Consider the following 25229-nt stretch of genomic DNA (forward strand, 5'->3'; position numbering starts at 1 on the left):
CGGGTCATCAAAATAAACAAAGTTTTAGTGACTGTTACAAAGGCAGATATGGGCCAGATTATTTGCCCATAGCATAAATTGCTCTACCTCAAGACTCGAGACGTTTACTGCGTTATTATTATAATTTTTTAAATGTTGTCAACCACAGAGCTGCAACTAAGGATTATTTTATTTTACTAATTGATTCTTGTTTCAATTATTTCTTTATCAAATGGAGCAAAAAAAACCAGGAAATAATCTTGTTCAAGGAGCTGATAAACCTGATAAATTTTGTTTTATTTATTCAATTAATTAATTATATATATCATTAATGATATATATAACATTAATTAATTGATTAATTAATTAAACATATATATATATAATTAATGATATATATAGTTAATTAATGATATATATATAACATTAATTACATATATAAAAACAGATTTATTGATGAGCAATATAGTTGACGATCAACTTACCCTGATCAACTACAACCAAAGATCAAATCTCTATATAGTCGTAGAAATAACTTTTGTGTGTGAAAATGAGACTTTTATGGTCTATGTTCTACTTTATCCAAAGATGAAATGTAACAAATTTAGAGTGAAATATCACAATATTTAGAGTAGTTTTTAAAAACTTCATTGTACTTTTTCTTCAATAATTGTACCTGATTTAGTGTATGAACATAATATTTATATTTTTATATTTATGTAGCAGTAGATGTAGCATTTAAATAAACATTAAAAAGGTTAATAACTGATAACCGTTTGCCGATATCTATTCATACATTTTTAAACCAATATTTTAGTTAATTCTTGAAATTATAGATATTTTTGTTATACAGAGCATATATAATATAGTTGGTGATTGAATTAGTAGTTGCAGCCCTGGTTGATGTGCTTCTAATTTGTTATTGCACTTCAATTTGTGCAAAAAAAGATTCTTATTCCATGTTTGGATTCAGAAGGAAACCAAACCAAGACTACGTCAAAAATATCCATGTACAGTAAAGTAATAAAATAATTTTTTTTTATACATCACTGATTTGTTTCTGTGAGTAAATGAGTGGCGAGATATTTTTCCTTGTATTAACTCAAAACTTTAATTAAATCACCTCATGAGACAAAACTATTTTCCATTCCCCTAAAAATACTCTTTTTTTTCTCTCTCTCTCTAAAAGAACAGTGGTACAAAACTTTCCATTACTTGTTATGATAAAAAAAAAAAACTCTATATATATTTATATGTAATATAAGAAGAAAACAGTTTGTGTACATATTAAGAGGGAGGAGTGAAGACCATGAGGTCATTTGGACAAACAGACTGACGTATCCGGTCCTTCAGGTCCGGGGTGAAGAGAAGCAGATCAGACTGAGCCGTCTGGATCTAAAATACAAAATAAAGACACGACAGGAATCATCGTTAGAGACGATAAAGACATGAAAGTACAAGTTAAGATAATAGTTGGTCTTTATAAAAGGAAAATAAAAGAGGGGAGAAAAAAAAAAGAAGGTAAACCTGTGGTGAGTGAGGAGTTAAGACTGAAGACACCCCTCGCAGTGCTGTGACGGTGAGACAATAACAACATATTTTAACATCATCTCACAACGCTTACACATTAAAGATGCAGTAGGCAAGTTTGATACTGAAGCTGTAGCTAACGTGTTAGTAGATGAGTTATTTGGTCCATTAAATGTCAAACAAAATGGTTGTTCAGCGTTTCCCAAACCTCAAAATGATGTTATTAAATGTCCGGTTTGGTCCATAAACTGAAACTAATCGGTTTTAATTAGTTTTTCTGTAATATAGAGCAGAGAAACTAGGATTTTTCACATTTAAAAAGCTGAATTTGACCTTAGCCCTAAAACACCTACTGCAGCTTTAATTTTTCCAAAGTAAAAGCCCACGTGAACCCCAGAGCGTTTGTGCTTTCCACAGCGAGTCAAACGGAACCCGACGACACCGACCTGTGGGACTCTCCATGTCGACGTCCGCTGCCACGGGCGACAGCGACGGCGTCGTCTCCATGGCGACCGTCCCCCGCGGCGGTGACAGGCTGCACCTCTGCGACGGCTGGAAGTAACGCTCAAAGTCCAAGCCGGGGACTTCCTGAAGTTACATGAGAAGTTCGAGACATTAACGTCAGGTCCAGTGTGCAACGAGTAGTGACATCTAGTGGTGAGACTGCAGATTGATTATATTTACATTCTCTCTTTCTGTTAAACACACTAATGAAGCCTGGGAATGAGTTTTACCTCAATAGCCGAGTTGTCTGGCGTGTGACACCTCGAGTGTGAGGCCTCGGTGAGGCTCTGCTCAGCAGGGGGAGGAGACGAGGAGGAGGAGGAGGTGGGAGGAGCCTCACTGGGACTCACACAGGGCGACGGTGTGAAACTCATCGAGGGTGATTTGCACGGGGAGAGGGACGGTCGTGGAGAGACGGCGAGGACGACCTCATCTGGTTCGTCCTGATCCTCCACGACACAGATGGATGGAATCGGAGGAACGGGTTCGTCTGCGGTCGTTTCCGTCTGCGGTGCCGGACGTCCGTCCTCTGCGGTCGCTTCCGCTTCTTTGACGGGTGAGAAACACAGAGAGACGTTTACAGAGGCCTCCGCCTCCCGAGGCCGCGGAGTGTCGTCGAGGGTGAGGCGCAGGGCGGCCGGAGTGAGGGCGGAGCGAGCCGGAGAGAAGGGGGCGCTCTGGACCGGGGTCTGAGCCAGAGCCAGGGACCGCCGCGTCGGCATCCGCCTGGGCGTGAGGTAGTTGGACGAGGGGGACGGCGGAGGCGGCGCGGCGGCACTCAGACGACTGGACTTCCTCACTGAACCTACAGAGACGACGAGACAAACTTAGAGCTCAAACTAATCAGAGTCCAAATTTACTCACAATATAGCACACACTGTTAATTCTGACTCAGCAGATCTTTGTGTCTCGTTGGACGGTTTAGTTGAGCTCGTGTCCACAAAAGTCGCGGTAAAATCATCACATCTCTGTTTTCAAAGAGGACATAGACAGAGGTCAGACTGTGTTTACAGTGCCCTCTGCTGGACACTTTAAGCAGATTCCCACAGTTTGTTTCAACTTTACCCTCTAAAATACAAAGTGATATTTGAGTTAAAGCGGAACTCGACCTGAAGTTCCTATTATCGCTGTTTTTTAGTGTGTATCTGTGTCATTACCTTGTTTATGAAGCCCTGAAGGTTCTAAACAAACAGTTCAGCCACTGCTGAGAATGCTGTGTTTTATTGTAATCTCGGGCTCAACGAGATCTCTGAAAATCCCGTAATAGTTACTTAAACACTGGTTCTCCAGAACAGCAGATCCTCCTGCTCCGGGCACTAGTCCGGGCACATCCGGTTGCGTACATTGAACCGCAGAAGAAGAATAATGTCCGTTGTGGAGGTGTTTCACGAGCGACAGTGTCTTCTGACTCTTGGTCAAAGTCATAAAAGAGACTGCAGCGAGAAGTCATTTTGTTAAAAACGATGTTTTGATAATGAGGAGCAGTGCATCCACCGTTCCAGAGGGGGGAGCTGCGCTTCTGAGAGCTGGTGTGCTGAATAGTACTGGCCAATCACAAGACTCTGTCTTCTGGGGGTGAAAGTTCACTCTGAAATATATCACGGCTGACGAACAGCGTCAGAAAAGAGGATTTCAATCGGCTCGTTTACAGCAACTAGGAGGTTTTTGACCATAAAATCAAGTTAATATAAGTAAGTAGACCTCCATAAGTAACATTTATGTGCAACAGGACCACTCTATGTGACCTTTAATGAACTAATGCATGCGATACAATGGCACGTTCCATCTGGAGTCAGAACTCCAGAAGTTTCCAAGGCCCTGAACTCAGAATTCCAACTTGGAAACACAAGCTCAGCAAACCGGCGTACACATAGAACTCGCGTATTTATGACAAGCCTATTTTTCTACATAGACTTTTCTTGAGTGGATTGTGTATAATTTATCTACTTTTGGACCCCCTCCAAAAGGAGTACGTGGTCCAGTCCCGACTTCTTTTACCGCGACCACCTGCTAGCACCTTAACACAAAACAAAACGTCTAGATTTCAGTGTCATACCTGATGCTTTAGATGGACTAACCACCTGGAAGAAGCCTCCGTCAAACACCACTGTGTCCGTGTTTGGAGCATCTGCCTGAGGCTGTGGATCCTCAGAGTCCACAGCGGTTGGAACGTCTTCACTTTTAGCGACGACGTCTTCCTCTTCCGTCGCTCTCTCTGCTTCGGCCGCCTGCTGTCGGGCTTTCATGGCGGCTTTGGCGGCGGCCAGGCGAGACTTGGCTCCTCCCGCTTTGGTCGCTGCTGGCTTTGAGGGAGCTGTTACCGTTTTCTGATGGAAGCAAATTGGAAACAGACGAACACTGATGAACACGTGTTTATATTTACTGTATAAAAGGCATCAAAAGGGAGAAAATGCAGCTGTGAAATGGGTCGTTTTTGGTTTGTTGTTTTGTGTCTCAAATTATTTAGGTGTATTTATTATGTGGAAGCAAAATATTTTTTTTCTTTGAATATATATATATTTAATGTTTAATTAAGGGACAAAGCAGTTTAACGTATAATAAACTTCATTTATAAAGCTCTTTTCTGTGTTCAACAGTCAAATCAAATTCACACAAGCTACAAAATGTAGCCCCAAGACATTATTTGGGCTTTTATATGTAAAATACATCACAGCACACATACAATAATTATCACAAATAAGTTATATGTAAAATTAATATACAGCTCTGATTTAATTTGAGCAACCATTTAACCTTCAAAGTAAAAGATTTTATATGCAAAATTTGATTTGATTTGCCAAAAAACATAGAGCGACAATGTGGCGTATTATAATTTTTCAGAAAACAGACTTTGATAGAGGTGGCCAAAACTAAGCAAATATAAATATGACGATAAGTGGATTAATCAAGAAGACAAAATAAAAACAAATTAAATTGAGGGTTGTTGTTTTTACCTTCACGGCTTTCCTCTGTCGTGGTGGAGGCTTGTGTTCCTCCACCCAGCCTCGACCCTCTGCCTCTCTGAGAGCCTCAAACTTCTTGTCGACGTCCTCGACCTGGAAAGTATTTTTAAATGAATCAAATATCTGTGTACATTTCTTTTGTTATTACTTTAGCGACTGCAACACTTGAGCTTCCCGACCTGGTAATAAACCATGTCCCAGAATCCCTGCAGGTCAGTGCAGGTGGTGATCTTCTCGCCGCGGCCCAGCTCGCAGTCGTCCACCAGACCGCCGAACTGATGGAAACGCTCTTTCATCAACAGCCTGGCCTGACCCACAGCGGTGCGCATGCGGTCCCTCACTGTCAGACACCAAAGAGAGACACCAGGTTTAAGGGTGAATTCCAATTCCTTTCTTAATCCTCAATCTCAAAAATGATCTCCCTCTAGTCAAAGTTCTGTCCTGATTCTCAGAAAAAATAAGTTGAGGGTCAAGTTTAAGGACTGTATCACCCTCAATATTGAGATTTTCCGAGACCACCCTTGGGAGGAAGGGCTACCCAGAATGCATTGCGTGTTTTCACATAAGAAAGATGACGCCAAAAGCAGCGAAGCGAGTGCGATACAAATGAAGTATTTTCTTTGTTAATAGAGATATAAAAATGATCTTAGTTTAGGCCCATATTATAGATTACTGACGTCATTGTTGCGTAACATTTATTTTTATTTGACCATCTTTTGTCAATAGTCGGCCGGTGTGGTTTACTTTTCAATAAGTCGTGGTGTGTGGTAACTGTCAGCTGAATATTTGTATGAGTATCATCTTATAACTAACTGACAACCTAAAAACTTGACTGAAATAAAACAATAAATAAATAATCCTGACGTAAATGTGTTCTTCTTCTTTTTTGGAGTTGACAGACTGGACGCAGCTTTCGCGTTATTCTGCCCCCTACAGTCTGAAGATGTATCTGCATTTAAGGGGTGTCCCATTTCTAAGTGACAAAATAACCCTCAACGCTTGGTTTTGAGGACCAGTTAAGATTAAGGGTCGAGCTTGAGGGTTAAGATAGGAATTGGAATTGGCCCTAAGTCATTCTGTTTATTAAAGCTGCTTTTTTAAAGTCCTCTGTGTAAATCACTCACTCTCTTCTGGAATGGACTCATCCTCCACTTTAGATTCCCACTGGACGCACAGAGCGGAAAGATGCTCCGTCTCGTTCATAATCTCTGATCTAAAAAGGAGAGAAAATTGAGCAAACATTCTATTGTAAAATCTGAACATAAAGCACATCAAACATGAAGAAAGTTACAGATAAAAAGGCCACCTGAAGTACGGTACGTCGTGTTTTAGGTCCGCGGGGCTGCCTGGAGTTGGAGGAGCCACAGTGGGAGATGGAGGAGGTGGAGAGCGACGAGGAGACTTAGGTGGAGAAGGTTCACTTAGTTCAGCCTGAGGCTCAACGTTGAACAGAGGAACTGGTGGAAGACTGAGGCTGGAGCTGGGTTTAGAACACAGAACATACAGAGTTATAATCTTAGACGTTTTTCTGAAACACCAATTCACAGTACCGTTCAAAAGTGTGGGGTCAAAAAAGCACTTTCTTTCCCCTATGAACATAACATTAAATGAATCATAAATACACTCTATACATTGTTAATGTGGTAAACGACTATTCTAGCTGCAAACGTCTGGTATTTAATGGAATATGTACATAGGTGTATAGAGGCACATTACCAGTGTTCTAATGGTACATTGTGTTTGCTAATCGCGTTAGAAGGCTATTGGATGATTAGAAAACCCTTGAAAACCTTTGTGCAAAATTATTATTTGGAATAAAAATCATTATTTCTAATCTCGTCAATGTCTCGACTATATTTTCTATTCATTTTGCAACTCGTTTGATGAATAAAAGCCTGACTTTTAATGGAAAACACAAACAAATTGTATGGGTGAGCCCAAACGTGTACGTGTGTGACTTACGTTGGCGTGAGGAAGGCGTCCGCAGAGCGAGGAGTGAGAGGCTCAAACTTGAAGTTCGACAGACCAACAGGAGCCTGGAAGACAAAGTTCTGTGGGGCGAATGAAGACGGCTCCACAGTGGGGACGGAGACGGCCGGCTCGTGGTCCACCACCATGACCTCGTCCTCCTCCTCCTCCTCAGAGCTGGCAGGGTGAGGATTTTCCTCCTCTGGCTTCTTCACAAGGCAGAAACAGCAATAACACATCAACCCCGATCACGAACGAGTGAAAATAAAAAGAAGAAGAAATGTAAAAGAGGTGCGTACCGTGAGGACAGGAGGCTCAGCTGTGACCTCCACAGTTGCTGCAACATTGAAAAACACAATATTTGTAATTAATGGCTCAGTTTCAAACTAGAAAAGTAAAATTAACCCGTTTTTAAAAGACAGGCTGGCAGCTTTAAAATGATACCTTCGCAGTTACTCTCGTCGACAGAAGGGGGCACCACAGGGTTGACAATGCCTCGACTTCTTGTGGTCCTGACATCTGAAGAGGTTTAGGAGAAATATTTAGTGGTTTTCCACAAAAGTAACGTCTTTTTTCTGGTAAAAGTAAAGCATTTTAATAATAAAAATCATGATTCTATAATAATTCTACCACCAAAACATACAATTATTTAGGGCTGCAGCTATCCAATGTTTTTGTAATCGAGTATTCAACCAATTATTTTACGATTAATCGAGGACGCAAAATTATTATTATTATTTTAATCCGATTACTCGATTAATCAAGGAATAGTCGGTAGAATACGGTACATTAAATCAGCTAACGTCAATGTTTACGTTAGCGTGTGTCAGAAGCGTTAGCAACTGGATGCTATCGGCTCAGATGCTGAATCATTGAAGACGTGTTGTTGTGGTTACGTCAGTTGTCGTCGTGTTTGTTGCAGTCTTGTTTAAGAGTGAAATGGTCCCACACTTTGGACATTTTCTGCCTTTCATGGACATTTTCACTCTCCGTTTCCACCATCGCCAGCTGAAATCCAGAGGTGCGTCTGCTAAAACGGTCCGTGTGGAACAATGATCCCTGCGCTGAACAGGCCGCGCGAGATGGGAATTAAACGAATACTCGGGGCAGAATTTTTGCCTCAAGGAATCACTCGAGTAATCGCTGCAGCCCTATAATTGTTGCTTCGGTCGTCGTAGCGTTGTAATGAACACCTGTACGACAGCTCCACCGCTGACAAACGCATACAGAGTAGTAATAAACAGTCAGGTTGAACCTTGGCTCAGCTTGTACCTGCAGCTTTGTCCTTGGGTTTGTCTTTCACGACGGCGGCCGCTGATGTAACAGGAGTCGTCCTGTTGGCTGCTCTGGTTGGCAGCGATCGTACGACGGGCTCCACTACAGTGAGGACCGGCCATGAGACACAGAGCGAGAGGACAGTGAGGAAACACAATAGGGTAAAAACCAACATGATAGCGGTCTCGTCTGAAAGCTCCAGTGAGTGCACGTGCACAGATTCTTTTTTTTCCTCATTAGTTACCGGCGCAGACTTTGGTCTTGGTCGGAGCTGGTGCAGGTTTCACCGGAGCGGCGCGAGTTCTGGTCGATCGTTCCACGGCAGGTGGAGCTGAGGAGGAGGAGGAGCAGATAATAACTACTCACTGAATGGAGGTCAAAGAATATGGGTTTTTCTATTCTTCCATCTGATAAAATACAACACTTTTATACCCACAAATGATTCACAAAACTGCTTTACCACAATAAAAACTAAATATACAACACATCTGGATTGACTCTACCATTTGCCCTCTGTGTCAGCAGTGTGAACGCGTGTGTTTTAAATAAAATAGTGTAAAACTCAGTATTAAAAACATGAAATTGGTCATCCAAAATCTAATTTAAATTTACAGATAATCTTTTTGGATAAACAAACAGCAAATATCAGCCTGGTTTATTTATTTATGGTCTATATCAATTTCTTAAACTACAAATATACATTACTGTATTAATTTGCAGTATACAGGAGGTAAATATGCCAAGAATAATTACTTCCCTAACATATCTCTTATTTTCACCTTTACTTTATTGGTCAAGTTATCCCCATTATTATTTTACTGCTTATTTAAATTTCTACCTCTGACTTTTCCTGCTGTATGAAGTGAATTTCCCAATGTGGGATCGATAACAGGTTCATCTGATGCCCCCCAACTATAAATATTTGAATATCAGTTCCAGTGGAATAAAAGTAGCCCATAAAAATAAATAAGATAATAAGATTTTTTGGATTTGCTTTACCTTTCTTTGCCAGAGCATTGTGATCTCGTGTCTTCAGCGGCTGAAGAGATTTTTTTGGGGGGGAAATGGGACAAATTGAGCATTAAAGTGCAGGAAAATATGTTTGATTTAATGAAAAACATGGTAAACAAGTTAGAGTGAATGAAGCACCTGCTGCTGCTGTTTCATGGAGCGAGTCACTCTGGTGCTCTGGGTTAAAGTCGTGTTCATTTTTGTCTGAAAGACGAGACATTTATTTACTTTACGTTCACATTTAGAACCAAAACGTCCACTGTCTGAGTCTTCACTCACCTCCTTGGTTCTTTTTGTGGCAGCGGGGACCACGGGCAGAGCGGGGACAATAAACGTGTCCTTATGATGATACAAGCCGGTCTTAAAAACACCTTTGAGCTCCTTGTCTCTCTTTTCTTTCTCCTTCTCAAGAGCTTTACGCTCCTTCCAGCGCTCCAGTTGTTTCAGCCTCTCTTCTAAAGCTATACCTGAAAAAAAAAACAAAAAAAACAGGTGGTGACCACAGCAGCCTTTGACACGGTGTCCTATTAAAGCACAGAACATACATTTGGGCACAGGTCTTTACTTTTAGGAGGCTGTGCGATGTTCTGCGTCTTCTCCTTAATGGTGGACATGTTGGCCTTGGCCATGGCGATGGAGGCGTCCAGGCAAGAGACGTCCATCTCTGGGAGTTTGTCCAGCTGTCTGCGCGTGTTCACGGCCCGATCGCGGTTCTCCTTCTGGGACTGAGACCTTCTGCGGGACATCTTCACCCTCAGCATGGACACACTGGTGTCCCGCTGGCGCAGGTGAGCAAATCGAGTGTCCATTTCTTTTTTTTCTGGAATAATGATAAAGAGAGGACACGTGTAATTAACCTGGTATTATTTTTGATCTATTTTCCTGAAATTAATAAGTTATGATTTCACCTGCAAAGAGATTAATCTTGTTGATTAGATTAGGTATTTGATCCATAAAATGTCAAAAATGTCAGTTTTAATGAAATCGGAATATATTCACATTTAAGAAGCTGGAAAAACCAAAGTGCTTGTTTAAAAAAACAACGTATAAAAACAAGATATGAGCAACTATACCACTTGATTTCCAAATAAATCAAAATCAGATAAATTAGTAAGGATTTATTCTTGAAAGCCTAGATTATTCACTTGCATTGCTCAGATTATTCAAATTCTTCTTCTTACAATAGAAATATTTTCATGTACATTTTGTTTTTTTGATCTTACTTATTTTACATCATTACACCTTTTAATGCCGTTTTAAGTGCCTGATAGCATGATGCTATAGCACAATACATACAGAATAAAGAAAACTATATTTAGGATATTACAAATAGTATTTAAAGATTTTAGAGCAAATACGAGTGCGATCATAGCTGTTAATCACAACTTTTAGGATTTAATTCAATACAATGTAAATCAGTGCAACAGTAGTTATATGTCAGGTATAGTTGGAGAAACATGCTGAAAAAACTACAAAAAGAGATTTTATAATAAATAAACCATTAAAGCCTGTACCATTACAAACAACACTTAATCATATGCTTGCTAAATATCCACCCAATTATAGAAAATAAAAACATGACTACGTCGACGAACAAAGTCAAATAAACAGCAAAAACATGAAGAAAAAAATGTGACGTTTAGCTAGCAAGACATGCTAACAATGGTACCAACATAAACAACATGTAATAGTTTAATAAACTGCTGGAACAGTTAAACTTAGTTTAAAGTTGTGCTTGAATAATTCTAATAAATCACGACACACAACATTCTAAAGACCATGAAAAGCATTTTAAGGCGTTAGCCTAGCCACCAGAGTTAGCAACACAAGTCACTTAGCCACGAAATAACGTAACTGATCGATTAGCAACTAAATACGTATCAAACTACATTTCTCACAGTTTATAATTACACCTATGTCTTACCTTGTCTTTTTTTAAACGCAGCGCATATGAAGAAACGCACTTTTTAAGACGGTTCTGTCAAAATAAAACTAAACACGACGTTACGCTAAAACCTCCGTTCAGACTAAAAACACATCAACAATCATGGCGGGCGACTATTTGAAATTCGTCCACGGTCACGCTGATTGGCTGCAAGTCAGATGCAAGCGTGGGCTCTGATTGGTTCATTTCTTTTTTCTTCTTCTTCGATATGTTTAGCCACCTAAGATTTATCGCCACCTACTGGTCTGGACGTATGACATAATAAATCAGCGCGTGACAGCGGTTGGCCGTTCGAGGCTCTTTTCAACGGCCGAAAATTGTAAATTAGCAAGTTTTACAAAAGTTAAAGTTAACAAAACTCTGCATACACGGTCACATTTACACATATACTAACTGTTCTAACCAACAAAACGAAGTTATAACTTGACGACAGACTGAATACGTTCTGCGCATTACTGCCACACACTGGTGTGGAGGCGGTACTTTTACAAATTCAGCAACAATGAAGGAAAAATCCCAAATATATAAACATATTCTGTGCCATTAAATACATATTAAGTGCTCCATCGTAGTTTTGATGTCTTCAATAATCATTTATTATGTAGAATATAATATAATATTATGACTTATTTTGTTACATAACAAAGCTGTGTTTTGGGGCAAAAAATTTGCCGTATTTGCCCTGCAACACTGGAGGTTTATTTTATTCTATTATTATCTAGTATTATTATTATTTACTTATTATTGATTACCAGTCAGTAAATATGAATTGGTAATTATTTGACTTTTCTTGCTTTTTATTGGTTAATTATTAAATGATATTATTTTAATTATTTTGGTCCATATAATGTGAGAAAATGAAGATGTTCTCAATGTCTTGTTTTTGTACACAAACCAATTTGTGTACAAACATTTGAATGACCAGAAAATATTCACATTTAAGAAACTGAAAAATCAATCCATTAAATATTTGTCCTAGAGATTTATGAAGCAAACAATCATGGATTATGAATAACAGAGAGTAGAAACCAAAGACACATGGGGTAAAATTCATTCATATAATTTATTTATTTAAAGTTATTGTTTTTTGTTTGTTATTTTACAAACATAATACTTTAGACATAACGACATCTTACTTTTAATCTGCTGAAGCGTCGATGACCAAGAACGAGAGGAACTTTTTTTTAAAATGTCAGTTTTTTAAATTAAAGTGATTATTTAAAAAGAAAAAAAAATGCATGAATACTTTTTTTTATTATAAAGAAATCCAAATAAACATGTATGTACAACAAAAAAACATCATTACAAAATGATATTTTGTAGATTAAATTAAAAACAAACATCATAATGCTTTTCTTCTTCTTCTTTTATTATTGCATGACGCTGATGATGTCACCGACAGTGGAAAAGTCTCCGCGTCTTCAGTCCAGGAAGAAAATGTTGTTGAACTGCGTCGCACAAAGCTTCTTAACCTCCTCTGTTTTTTGTTTTTAAAAGAGAAAAGGATAAAAGAGGATGAAGTGGGGATTAAACACAGAGGCAGATTTTGTCAGATTTAGAGGAGGAAACGCACCGTTGACTTCGATCAGATTGGCGTTCTTCTGATTCAGGATCACGTACAGCTCTCTCTGGTCCGACTTCTTACCAACGACCCAGTAATCTGTCATCGCTTTGACTATAATCTCCTCATCTTCATCAACCCTGGGAATAAGAAAATAATACATTTAGAGCTGCTATTTAAGAGTATATACAATTTGTTTTTCATCATCAATAAATAATCACATTCTCAAATGTCTTGTTTTGTCCCTGAAAACAAAATAAGCTACGTTTTAATGATTTATTTCAGAAAATATTCACATTTATGAATTTATTTGTTAAGCACTAAATAAAACACATAATAAGTAAAAAGTGAAACATGAAATACAATAAAATATCATAAAATAGATTAATCGACAAATAAACGTCATGCAAATGTTGATTTTTTTATTATTATTCATGGTTTTAAAGGTGGAAAAGCTAGTGCTGTGTGCGTTAACGGTGTCCACGTTAACGCACGTTAGCGCATGATGCGTTTCCATGACGACTGACCGGAAAAAGACGCGTGTGACGTCATGTTTAAGTGACTCCCGATTGTTAAAATTAGTCTCTAAAGTAACGCTAAACTTTAAAAACAGAGGCACACATACACAGTACACAGGTACGCTGGTTATTTGTAGCGCTGCTCTTTTCCTTTAATAAACAAGGCCTCTCCAGTTCCACTGTAGGCGCGCTAACGGCGCTAAACGAGCTAATGCGGCTAACGGAGCTAACTGGTAAACGGTGCCTGGATTCTGGTGTCGCGGCACGTAAACATGACGTCAAACATGACTTTTTCCGGTCAGTCGTCATGGAAACGTGTCGTGCGTTAACATAGTGCCCAGAACGAGTTAAAATAACAGCCATTAAATATAAATAAAGACATTTTTGATTTTTCTTTAGATTTGTAATTAGGTTTTAAATTGCTGTAAAATGTGTTCGATTTTAAGAAATATATTATGAGATATTAGAGACAGAGAGATGATCAGAGATGTGATCTACTCCATCTGCACATCAACAGGAACTCATGTTGACATAAGTTTAAATGTAAATGTCAGAGTCTCATGACTGCTTTAAGACAAAGAGAACAAGCCTCTCACTCAGCACTTAAATATAAAAACTAAATATCACAGTGAACTCTCTCTCTCTCTCCTCTCTCTTCTGTACCTGGCAAAGTCTGAGTTGATGTCTCCCAGGATCTTCATGAGGTCTGGATGGACGGAGGTGAGACAGACGCTGGCCGTCTTCCTCATGTGGATGGTGCTCTTCTCCGCCAGGTTCATGTGGTTGAAGTAGATGAACTTAAACTGAGGCTCCTTCTCGGGCCTGAGAGGAACACACACACACACCACAGAGAAAAAAAAACACTCTAAAAGCACTTATAGATACTAGAACTAGAATATTCACACCTAGTTCTGAAACTGACCCAGATATCCTGCGGTTAACGGTGAACTGTTCACATATGTCCGAGGCCAGCAGCGTGAGCTGAGGTCCCACCAAAGCGTCCAGCTGTTCACAGAAGTCCCTCGTCATCTCCACAGACGCTGAAAAGACAAGAAAATAATAATAATAATAATAAGAAGAAATGTGACAGGAAATATGTATTATTTAGCTTTATAGGAGCAGGAAATACGACATATATGACATTTAAAAGGGCAAATAAAAGGAAAAGGGAATGACCTTCAAACCTTTTCCCACTGCTTTAACCAAAGCCATCATTTTGAATATTGAGAAAATAATCTCATGCCGACAGTTTCATGACAAGATTCACTTTTTCTTTACAAAAACTAAATAAATGACACATTTTGATAATAATTAGGGCTCCACTCATTTATCGATCATTCACCATTACTAAAACGACCGACGCTTTATCAGTTGGAGTGATTTTTCAGCTTCTTAAATGTGAATATTCTCCGGTTTCTTTGCCTTATATAACAAAAAAATGAATAACACTGTATAATTTTGGGTTGTGGACAAAACAAAAACATCATTTTCTAAATGTTTTCATATTTTATGGACCTTAAACTAATCAATTAATCAAACAAATGAATACGTTAGTAAAATAACCATTACCTTTAAGATCCCAATAATTATGATAAAGAATAAAATAGTGACGAGCGTGACGTCATGTTTATGTGACTCTATGAGTTAAAATAAGTCTCTAAAGTAACGCTAAACTTTAGAAACAGAGGCACACATACACAGTACACATGTACGCTGGTTATTTGTAGCGCTGCTCTTTTCGTTTTAATAAACAGACCGCTCCAGTTCCACTGTAGGTGCGCTAAAATGAGCTAACGCAGCTAACGGCGCTAACTGCCAAACGGTGCCTGGACTCCTGCGTCGCGGCACGTAAACATGACGTCACGCGCGTCTTTTTCCAGTCAGTCGTCATGGAAACGCATCGTGCGTTGACGCGCGCTAACCCTAGTGCCCAGCACTAGAATAAAAACAATAAAATGATAACTTCATCATAAAAGTAGGAGGGAAATCACTCACCGCTGATCATAAAACAAGTGGCGGCACTCATCGCCTGGTAAAAAGAAAAAGAGAGAGCAGATCAGCGCAGGTTAAAGGTCACACATTAAAGTGATGATAAACATACGTGGGAGATTTTCATCATTTTTATAAAACTCAAGGGTTTAATCCTCCCAAAAATAATATATATAAAAAAAATCCATATCCTTCTCTGTCCTGTTTTAATACATTAACTCCTGTAAGCCTTATAAACCTTATAAACGATCAGATGCAGCTCCTCGTATCCGTCCTGTGTGCTCACAAAGATTTTGGGAAATCTGAATTTAGCCTCCGGATCTTTGAGGTTGCTCGGTCCTGTCAAAAACCTGGAGAGAACAGAAGAGAAATATTCAATAATAATAATAATGATGATAGGTAAATGATTTAAGCAACAATTGTGATTTAAAATGACATTTCTTAACATTTGTTGGATTAGTTTCCAGGCATTTGTTTGCCCTGAAGGGATGAATCTCAATGAATTACCAACAGAGTGAATATTATCCCCATAAAGCATCAGTATGTAATTACTGTCACTTTAAGTATGTCAATGTTTGCACTTTGTGTTGTTTTAACTGTGTAACAGTAAAAAAATGAAAGGAAAAAGGAAAAAGTGCACACAATGCAAACTAACTACTTATTTTAACTAATTTGAAAATACGCCACATTTAGAACCAAAACAGAAGCTGTAACACAGGATATAAAATAAGTGAATTATGATTTGTTTGTTGGTTATATTCTAGTCGTGAGCCACACTGAGCAGAATCATCATGTCACATATTGACACTCACACTCTTGAGCTCCTGTGTTAACCAAGGGAGAAACCTCCACATCACGCTGGATTGGCGAAATACAAAAGTCTTCGAAAACACGCCTTATACAAATGTTTGAACAGATGAGAATGCTACTTAACTGTGCACCGTCGCAAGTCGTAGCTTGTTTTAGCAGGAAAACAAATCGACTAAAGTCTTAAAACTGAGTTTGGTGTCGTGTGGAGAGGAAAACACACTGATACTGTGACTTACCTTCCGTAGTGCAACAAATTCCCGGCAACCTCTGGTCTCAGAGGAGAGTCCCTGCCGGCCAACTGTCAGGGGACAAACACAACGAGACAGACGGAAGGTTTCGAGTGAGAATGTGCGACACAGGACCATAAGAATTGTGAATAAAAACCTTCTGTATGTTTGAGGAATGCATAGAGGTACCTCTGGTTCAGAATGTCTGGGGAACAGTGACGTGGTCAGGTACTTGTACAGGATACGCATGTCCTCTTGTTCCAGTCCACTCCTGCACACAAAAAAACCAAAGTAAAAGAATAATAATGAGTGAGTGAGTGTATTTTTTGTATCATTATGATCTGTGAGGCTCCTGGATGTTCAAACCAAGTGTCTCTGGGCGGGTAATTAAAGGTGAGCAGTGTTCGTAAACGTGCTGCAGTGAATACTCCAGAGCAGAGTGTGAAAGCACACCCTGCAGCCACTTAATATGGACAGCAATTAGTTTGTCGACTGATGGTTTGAGATGAAACATCACACTGCTCTCAGTCTCATTCATTTCATCATGTAATCCCCGTGTGTGTGTGTGTGTTCACTGGGCTGTTAAAATGACATGTCAATAAGAGGATTAAATGTGAAGCCACCTGTTCATACAGTAGCATGCTGGGATATATGATCACATTCATCCACAGTGTTTTAGTTTTGGATCAGAGGCAAATCTGCATCTGTGCTACAATGTGTATCGTGTTGCTATTCAGATAGATGGATACTTGGCTAGCTAGCTAGAGAGCGATACTGTAGCTAGCTAAAGATAGAAGTAGTTAGCTAGCTAAAGATAGAAATAATGTAACTAGATATATAGAGAGACATACTGTAGATAGACACTGCAGCTAGCTAGAGAGAGATATTGTAGTTAGCTAGCTAAAGATAGAAATACTGTAACTAGCTATATAGAGAGACATACTGTAGATAGACACTGCAGCTAGCTAGAGAGAGATATTGTAGTTAGCTAGCTAAAGATAGACATACTGTAGCTCGCTAGATACTGTATACAGATACTGTAATTCGCGATATCGAGAGAGATACTGTAGATAGACACTGCAGCTAGCTAGCTAGAGAGATATTTTGTTGTTAGCTAGCTAAAGATAGACATACTGTAGCTAGCTAGATACTGTAACTTGCTATATCAAGAGAGATACTGTAGATATACACTGTCACTAGTTAACTAGAGAGAGAGAGTGTATATAGCTAGCTTGAGATAAATACTGTATTCTGCGGCTACCTAGCAAGAGAGAGATATTGTAGCTAGCTCAATAGAGGGGAATAGTGTAGATAGATATTTGAGCTAGCTAGCTATAGATAGATATTTTCAATAGATACTGTCGTGAGCTATATATAGAGATACTGGAGATAGACATTGTCACTAGCTAACTGGAGACTGTAGGTATGTACTGTGGCTAGCTGACTAGAGAGATATCGTAGATAGCTAGCTCGAGAGAAATTCTTATTAAGTTTCAGAAAGGATTGATGAACAAATGTGTGACCCTATCTGATCACATTAAGTCTTGAGAGCCCACATCTGTGGTTTGACTTTGGTGTGTAATCACGATTGAACACACTGGTTAACTGGGCCTGTGCACGCTGAAGGGAACAGGAGGTCGATTCTCTCCTCTGAACTGATGGTGGCTGGAATGCAGACCAGCAAATTTCAAAACAAGCCAGAAATGTTTTCAAACTGCTGTTATTTCGGGGCTCTAAAACACCTGAGCAATGTGGACGACTGAAAACCAAGTAGAACGGATGTAGCCCGACACTGTGGGAGCCATTAAATCTTACAAATAGCGGTTGTTGGGGAAATGGACACAGAAAAATGCTCAATAATTAATCAGTCCATACCAGATAAGCTGGTCGTTGTACAGGAAGGCTGTGTATTTGATCAGGCTGAGACTCTCCTCCACTCTGTTGACAAAGGACTGGATCTTCAGGTAGGTCATCTTATCCAGTGGGAAGAAGCTGATGCCCCCAAATACATCCAGCAGGTCGCAGGACTGCAAGTGGAGAGTCTGCAGATACTGGAAACCACAACACACACACACACACAAAGACAGGAGAGAGGGGTTAGTTTACCGTTTGACGAGTGCCTCCTTACACAGCAATAAGGAAAGTGGAATGAGAAACAGACGCTCGTCCGTCAGTCAGTCAGTCAGTCAGTCAGTCAGGAGACATTCAGTCCCTTCAGCCTCTCTCTTTCTCACTGTCTTTGAGTTACATGGTGGGGAGGGAAGCCTGTGTTACCATCAGAATGGCATTCCCTCATCTGAAATGAATTTTTTACACTTGCCGTTTAGTTGACAGCTGTAGTGTGCCGTTCCAGCAAAGTGACATGAAATGAATACAGCTAATGTGGGAAAAAAATCAGACCTGACTGCAGATGATTCTTTCTTTTTTTTTACCCTGTAAAAGAACTTTTCCAGCTTCTGAATGAGCAGCTCCACTCCGCCAGCTTCCATTGCTCTGCCAAACGTGCCATTGAAGAGCTACGACAAAAGGAAAGAAAACACCATGAAGACAGGGATCATCATCAGTGTCACTCTACAGTTTTTAAAGGAGAACGACTTTCACCAAAGTCACATTCAAGCACTTTCCAGGTCCATTTGTGCACTCTTCCTGCACACGATACCCCTCGAGTACATTACAACATCCTTATTTTATCACATTAAAAAAGTATTACAAGCACTACTATACATGTTTTAAAAGGGGTTAAGTCAGGGTTCAAACAATTTTTACAAGGTCAAGTATGTTTCGAGCACTTTCAAGATCCATTTTTTTGCATTTCCAGCACCTTACAGCTGTAGTGAACACACATTATTATTTTAGTATTTTATCACATTAAAAATGGATTATCATGATCAAGAGGATGACTAATGGATTTATATTAGTAGCAACACCTCTAGTTTGTAAAAAATGGGTGACTTTCCGGTTAAAACAGCTTCGAGTTCAAATGCAAGCACTTTTCAAGCACTTTCAAGGACTCTTCAGCTTATTTTATTCTTCCATCTAATGAGCAAACTCAGTCAGATTTATTATCATTGTCATTTATTCAGGTATTTTTAATTGCTTTATCCAAAATCCAAGCATCCAAACACAACATTAATATTCAAGAACTTTATACCAACCTTAATTTATTCCAAACAACTCTTCACTTAGTTTACATATAAAAACATAGCAGCTAATATCATTTTAAAACACACGGGAACTGACCTTGTACATACTGTAGCATTGTCTTACAACTGCACCGTAAACAGTGTCCTACAGAGAGAGAGAGAGGACGCGGTAAATAATCTAATCAGCAGAAAGAAAGGACGGCATTTTGAAGCACGACTCTCGGTACTCACAAGTACCTCCTCCTCTTGATATTCTACGGTGGGGGGTTTACCATCTTTGTTTGGTTTCTCGATCATTGGGTTGCGAACCACCTTTGGAACAAACAAAGAAGCAAAAAGAAGAAATTAATTGAGATATAATGACATTTTCTAAAATCAAAACACATATGAGCTGTTCAGGTACCATGACCATCCAGAAACTGTCCTCAGGTTCAAAGAAAAACTGTCGGTTCTTCTGCGTGTGCAGGGATTCTGCCGGGTTTGTCGGACAGAACGTCCTGGAAGACAAAAGGCAAAGAGAAGAACCTTCAAATTTAGCTACATGAACAACGTTCGCTCGTTTTTTGAGCTCTGTGCCGAGAACCTTACCTGGTAAACTGTACGATGGCTTCACAGAGGCCCACATTTCGGATCTTCTCGTTCTTCTCGACGTCACTGGGGTGGTAAAACAAAATCTTCTTCTCCTCCTAAAACATAATGAGAGTCTTTGCATGAGCAAAGCAAAACAATAGCAAGCAATAGTTTGGCTTGTTTGGTAGTCAGACTCACCTCTCCTTCTCGTGGTCCAAACGTAGGGTTGTAGATGAAGAAATTAAGCAGACACGGCGTGTAATGTTTCTCTTGCATTCCTGAAGCCATTCTGGGACTGAATCAGACACAAAGAGAGAGATGAGGATGATGAAGAAGAGATTAAATCTCCAATACTAGCTTTTCCTTCATCTTTACCTTATCATCAGCATTAGTGTAACTTGTGTCTGGGTTTCCTCTGGTCCAAGGACAGTTTGGTTAGCATGCCGTGTGCCTGCAGAAATAAGACGTGAAAAATCATCGAGAAGTCATAAATCCGAAATACTGACTTATAACTGATGAGTCAGCTCGTGTTGTAGTCAAGACCACACTGAGAAAACGAGACCAGGACAGGAAATATCCTCTGTTTACACAATATCATGAACATGTCAGGTAGAAACATGGATAATTCAGGAGTCAGTGATTCTGTAAGTTCCTTTATATATGGTACAAACATTGCTCATACAATTAAAAGGAAGCAAAATTGTCCACAAACCAAACCAATACCCTGGTATGTACAGTAGAACCACCAGAGGAAGCTCATGTACCACTGCTAGTACATGTCCTCCAGTTTGAGAACCATCATGGCTTTACAGCAAAAAACAACAACAACAAAAACAATTGACCTCCTCGTATATTTAGCCGGTGAAGTCTCTGTGAGGCGGACTCGTGTAAAACCAGCTGTTTTTCTTCAAATATAACCTGATAATTCAAGTAAACACGGAAACGTTCACGAGTACAAACACTAGTCATTCACGGTGTCAACAAGCAGCTAGCGGGCTAACTAGCTAACCGACAACGAAGGAAGAAAAACACGACGCGAACACGCACTCACCTGACACGAAACTCCGCTAACACGTCACGGGGCTTGTCGTAGCAAATTGCGCGAATAAATAATACAAATTACGAAGAAATGCGATCAATGAGAGGAGACGCCGCATACTTTACATCCTTAACTTCCTGGTTTAGACAGCGCGGTGTAACAAGTACAAGTGCTCGGGTGAAAGTTGTCCCCGAACCGACAAAGGTTCCTAGTCCCTCGTCCCTCAGTTGACAAAACCGTGAGGCATAATAATAATAATAATCGAAATAATAATATATATGATGATATTTTCACTTAATTTCAAAATAAAAATGTTTGTATTGATTTGGGACGATAAATAAATAAATAAATAAACCAATAAATATACATGTAACATATTTGTGGTGCAAAATGAATTTAATAATTAAACATTCTGAATTATGTTTTGTATAAAAAGAAAAATAATTTTAAAAATCCAACCATATCAACGATATAAGATATTACAACATACTTTAAGTTTTAAATTACCAGTGACCGATGAAAACCAGCAGTACATAAGTAAAAGTTACTCTCACTGGTGTGTGTGTGCAAATATAAGACATTCTGAGGTATAAATTCTTAAAATAAGCTTAATCAAGCAAAATATGATTCATTTTAAAAACATTTATTACAAGCCAGATTCTCCTTGCTTGTGACAAGTGCAGCTTTCTTAAATTTTGTCCACTTTTGTCTCGTTTTTGGCCTGTTTTTCCTAATTTTAAGGAATATTACAGTTTGAAATTGACAATAAAAGTCTCTTTTCTTATATTATATTATCGTATATCTCATAGTTAAATGTAAACTTCATATAGAATGTCAACTTCATGTAAACGTACTACATGAACCATACACACGTTAGCTCTATTTTCAGGTATGACTCAAATATTATGTCACAAATAAAGAGATACGCAGAAAAAGACCATGTATATTTCCATGTGTTTATTTATCTCATTCACTGTCAGAGGTGGGAAGTGCACAGACAAGAAAACACAGACCAACACTTTGGGGAAAAAAACCAGGTTAAATGTCTGTTGTCTTTGAATTTATACAAACGACATGCACAGAATTTAGTAGAAAAGAAAAGAAAAGAAAAACCCCTGGGGAATCAGAATCATGGACTCCAGAGACGAGGAGGCGACTGTAGACCTGGAGACAGGAATCGCTGGGAAAACTCAGGACAGGACCATAGTCTGGAATTCTAAGGGGACAAAAGGAAAAGTGTAAAATAAAGAGACACAGACTAAAATAATCTCTTCAAAATCCTTCATCTGTTTATTTAGGACAGCTAAGCTCAGATATCACTGGAGACGGGATGAAGGGTTAATCTGGGACACACAAAAACCACTTCTATTATCAATGAAGCAAAAAATACTCTCATGACCACAATGTCATTTAAAGCAGTGGTTCACAAAGTTTGGCTCGAGGCCCACAGATGGGTCACAGGAGATATTTTTGGGGTCCAAAACAAAATTTGCAGAATTCTTTTAACATTTGAGTTAAAATCTATGTGTATATGATCTTAAATAACATCGTTAAAGTGAAGTTTTAAATGATTTACTAAACATCTCTTGGAAATAATTAGCTTAACAAATGACCTGTGTAACTGATATGAATGTATATTAGTCGCTAAATTATGCACAAATTTGCTCTCATCGGGAATTATATCATGATTTGGGTCATGATAGTTTGCCATATTTAAAAAAATTTGGGTGACCTTATAGAAAGTTTGAAGATGTAAAGTTCTTTTTACACCAAAACAAATAGCCAGGGAATTATTTTATAATAAAACAAACTTAAACTAATTATTTGCACAGTTCGAATTCAGACGTCCGACTCATAAATGACAGCAGCAACAAATAATTTGTCCTTAGTTGGCTAAAAGTTCCCTAAGCTGCAATAAGCTACTGAGATTTAATCCAACCGCGGATATTATTTCTGCGAAATAAGAGAAATCAGATACTGACCCTCTGCTCCAATTTTGCCATCACTGTTATCATCAGCTGCTGAGACGAGGCTCTTGGTTTCTGCCTCGGTCAGTGTCCGAGCCCCGGGGACGAACCTCTGCAGGAAGTACCTGCACACACACACACACACACACACACACACACACACACACACACACACACACACACACACACACACAATGTCATTTAAAAGACCGTAGGACTTAGTCCTAAATAGGTTAAGTACTATGAATTAGAAGAAGACCATGTGGGGTCACGTTCACACACTTGAGCTCAGACTCCTCGATGTAGCCACTGTTGTCCACGTCGAGGATCTGGAAGACGTCTTTGATCTCCTGGGCCGTCTTTGAGGAGAGTCCGCACAGCTGGAAGAACTTCTTGTGGCAGAACGAGTCTGGAGCTGGAAACACAGAATGAAACGAGTCAGAGAGAGAGTGCACACCTGCGCCAAGGCATATGGTACGTTCCGTTTTGTAGTGAGATCTCAGGATTTCCGAGTAAATCAGTTGTACACTTAAGAGTGTTTCATTTTTAACCTTAGACATACCACATAGAGCGTTGCTATTGTCTGGCATTTCTAACGACAGCTAGTACAAAGTTGTGCAATGGGACTGTACCATGTCACATTTAAATTGCCGCCAAATCCATAATCTGGATCAGATCTGGATGAAATTTAGTGTGATGGTACAGCGTCTACTCCGACATACACACACACCAAATTTTGCACATTAATCACATTCACTTGTCAAAAACTGTAGACAGGAAGTTACTTAAAGAAGGACACATTTACAGGATTAGGGTTAGGATTATGGAGATGGTAGGTGGTGGTGGGTTGAAATTTAGTGTGTTGGTAGAGTGACTGATTCTACATAGAGACACCGAATTTCATTTAAATACGATGAGTTTTGACAGATATACGATATTTTATGTTACACACTTGGGTGATCACCGAACCATCACAAATAAAATCATGTTGATTTTCAAAAACTGTAGACAGGAAGTTACTTAAAGGAGGACCCATTTACAGGATTAGGGTTAGGATTATGGAGATGATAGGTGGTGGTGGGTTGAAATTTAGTATGTTGGTAGAGTGACTGATTCTACATCGAGACACCGAATTTCATTTAAATACGATGCGTTTTGACAGACATACGATATTATATGTTACACACTTGGGTGATCACCAAACCATCACAAATAAAATCACATTGACTTGTCAAAAACTGTAGACAGGAAGTTACTGAAAGAAGGACAAACGTACAGGATTAGGGTTAGGATTATGGAGATGGTAAGTGATGGTGCGGTGAAATTTAGTATGTTGGTAGAGTGACTGATTCTACATAGAGACACCGAATTTCATTTAAATCCGATGAGTTTTGAAAGAGAAATTACATTTTCATTAATTTTTGCACATTAAAAAAGTCGTTTTGTGAAGATTTGGTCATTATTTAGTGACATCCTTAGTGGGTAGATTCTTGCGAATGTATCAGTTATTGAGAACACACTTGGACGATCACATACCCATCACCAATAATTCACATTGGTCCATCAAAATCCAACAAGGACACAGTTAAGTTGAGGTGTGAGGTCTCCACTCACTCCTGGAGATTAAATTCTCACGTGGCTGACGTCCAGGTGGGAGATTTCCCAACTCATTTTCTAAATATTATTTTATATCCTCTCAGGACACCAGACACATGCCTCCAATATAAATATAAAAAAAAACAAGCGGATTAAAATCCTTTTTAAACTCAGATTTCATCACCAAGAGCAGATTATGTCTCACACTTTAGGAGCCACACAGAGGTCAGTGAACGCAACACAGCCGTACCTTCACAGTCCTTGACGGCATTTTCAATGTCCTGAGCTGAGAGGATGGAGGTGAGCGACATGTTGGTGCTGCTGGGGATACAAACAAGAATGAGTATTATTCACACACACACACACACACACACATTAAACCTAACCCTGTACAGTAATGATTAACGATCCACTCTTGATTCCTTGTGCTCACGATCAGATTTCCCCCCGGTGGCCTGGATTAATGACATGGCCTTTGACGGCTTAATTGGCTAAGTAGGGTTAACTGAGCGAGTTAACTGGATTACGCGGTTAATTGGGTGTGGGGGTGGAGGGGGGGGGGGGGGGGGAATAGAGGGGGTGGATTATCTTAAATATTAGCTCATTGAGGAACAACAAGCCCTTTACAGTGATG

General features: G+C 39.3%; 3 protein-coding genes across 3 annotated transcripts; all 3 read right to left on the reverse strand.

Moving 5' to 3' along the window:
• Nucleotides 1-1266: 1266 nt before the first annotated feature.
• On the reverse strand, nt 1267-10039 carry dlgap5 (discs, large homolog-associated protein 5; the record flags this gene model as incomplete). Its single annotated transcript, XM_083903782.1, has 18 exons — nt 1267-1374; nt 1507-1550; nt 1956-2097; nt 2244-2818; nt 4070-4340; nt 4968-5069; nt 5156-5316; nt 6101-6189; nt 6283-6456; nt 6939-7153; nt 7244-7281; nt 7389-7463; nt 8217-8321; nt 8464-8550; nt 9219-9258; nt 9369-9434; nt 9510-9697; nt 9796-10039. 18 exons carry the CDS (start codon nt 10037-10039, stop codon nt 1267-1269), a joined length of 2724 nt encoding a protein of 907 aa, XP_083759908.1.
• Nucleotides 10040-12446: 2407 nt separating this feature from the next.
• Nucleotides 12447-21180, reverse strand: ccz1 (CCZ1 homolog, vacuolar protein trafficking and biogenesis associated). The gene is made up of 17 exons (XM_083903494.1): nt 21045-21180; nt 20369-20444; nt 20192-20288; nt 20012-20109; nt 19827-19920; nt 19655-19735; nt 19521-19568; nt 18713-18796; nt 18156-18331; nt 16470-16551; nt 16290-16351; nt 15482-15593; nt 15250-15283; nt 14177-14294; nt 13918-14076; nt 12749-12876; nt 12447-12652 (listed from the first exon to the last, which is right to left on the reverse strand). The coding sequence occupies exons 2-17, from the start codon at nt 20380-20382 to the stop codon at nt 12597-12599; spliced, it is 1443 nt and encodes a 480-aa protein (XP_083759620.1). The 5' UTR covers nt 20383-20444; nt 21045-21180; the 3' UTR covers nt 12447-12596.
• Nucleotides 21181-22222: 1042 nt separating this feature from the next.
• Nucleotides 22223-24906, reverse strand: pvalb9 (parvalbumin 9; the record flags this gene model as incomplete). Its single annotated transcript, XM_083903879.1, has 4 exons — nt 22223-22248; nt 23015-23124; nt 23282-23414; nt 24846-24906. The coding sequence occupies 4 exons, from the start codon at nt 24904-24906 to the stop codon at nt 22223-22225; spliced, it is 330 nt and encodes a 109-aa protein (XP_083760005.1).
• Between the last annotated feature and the right edge of the window lie 323 nt (nt 24907-25229).

Source organism: Microchirus variegatus (genome assembly GCF_963457635.1).
Source record: "Microchirus variegatus genome assembly, chromosome: 17".
Classification (NCBI taxonomy): domain Eukaryota; kingdom Metazoa; phylum Chordata; class Actinopteri; order Pleuronectiformes; family Soleidae; genus Microchirus; species Microchirus variegatus.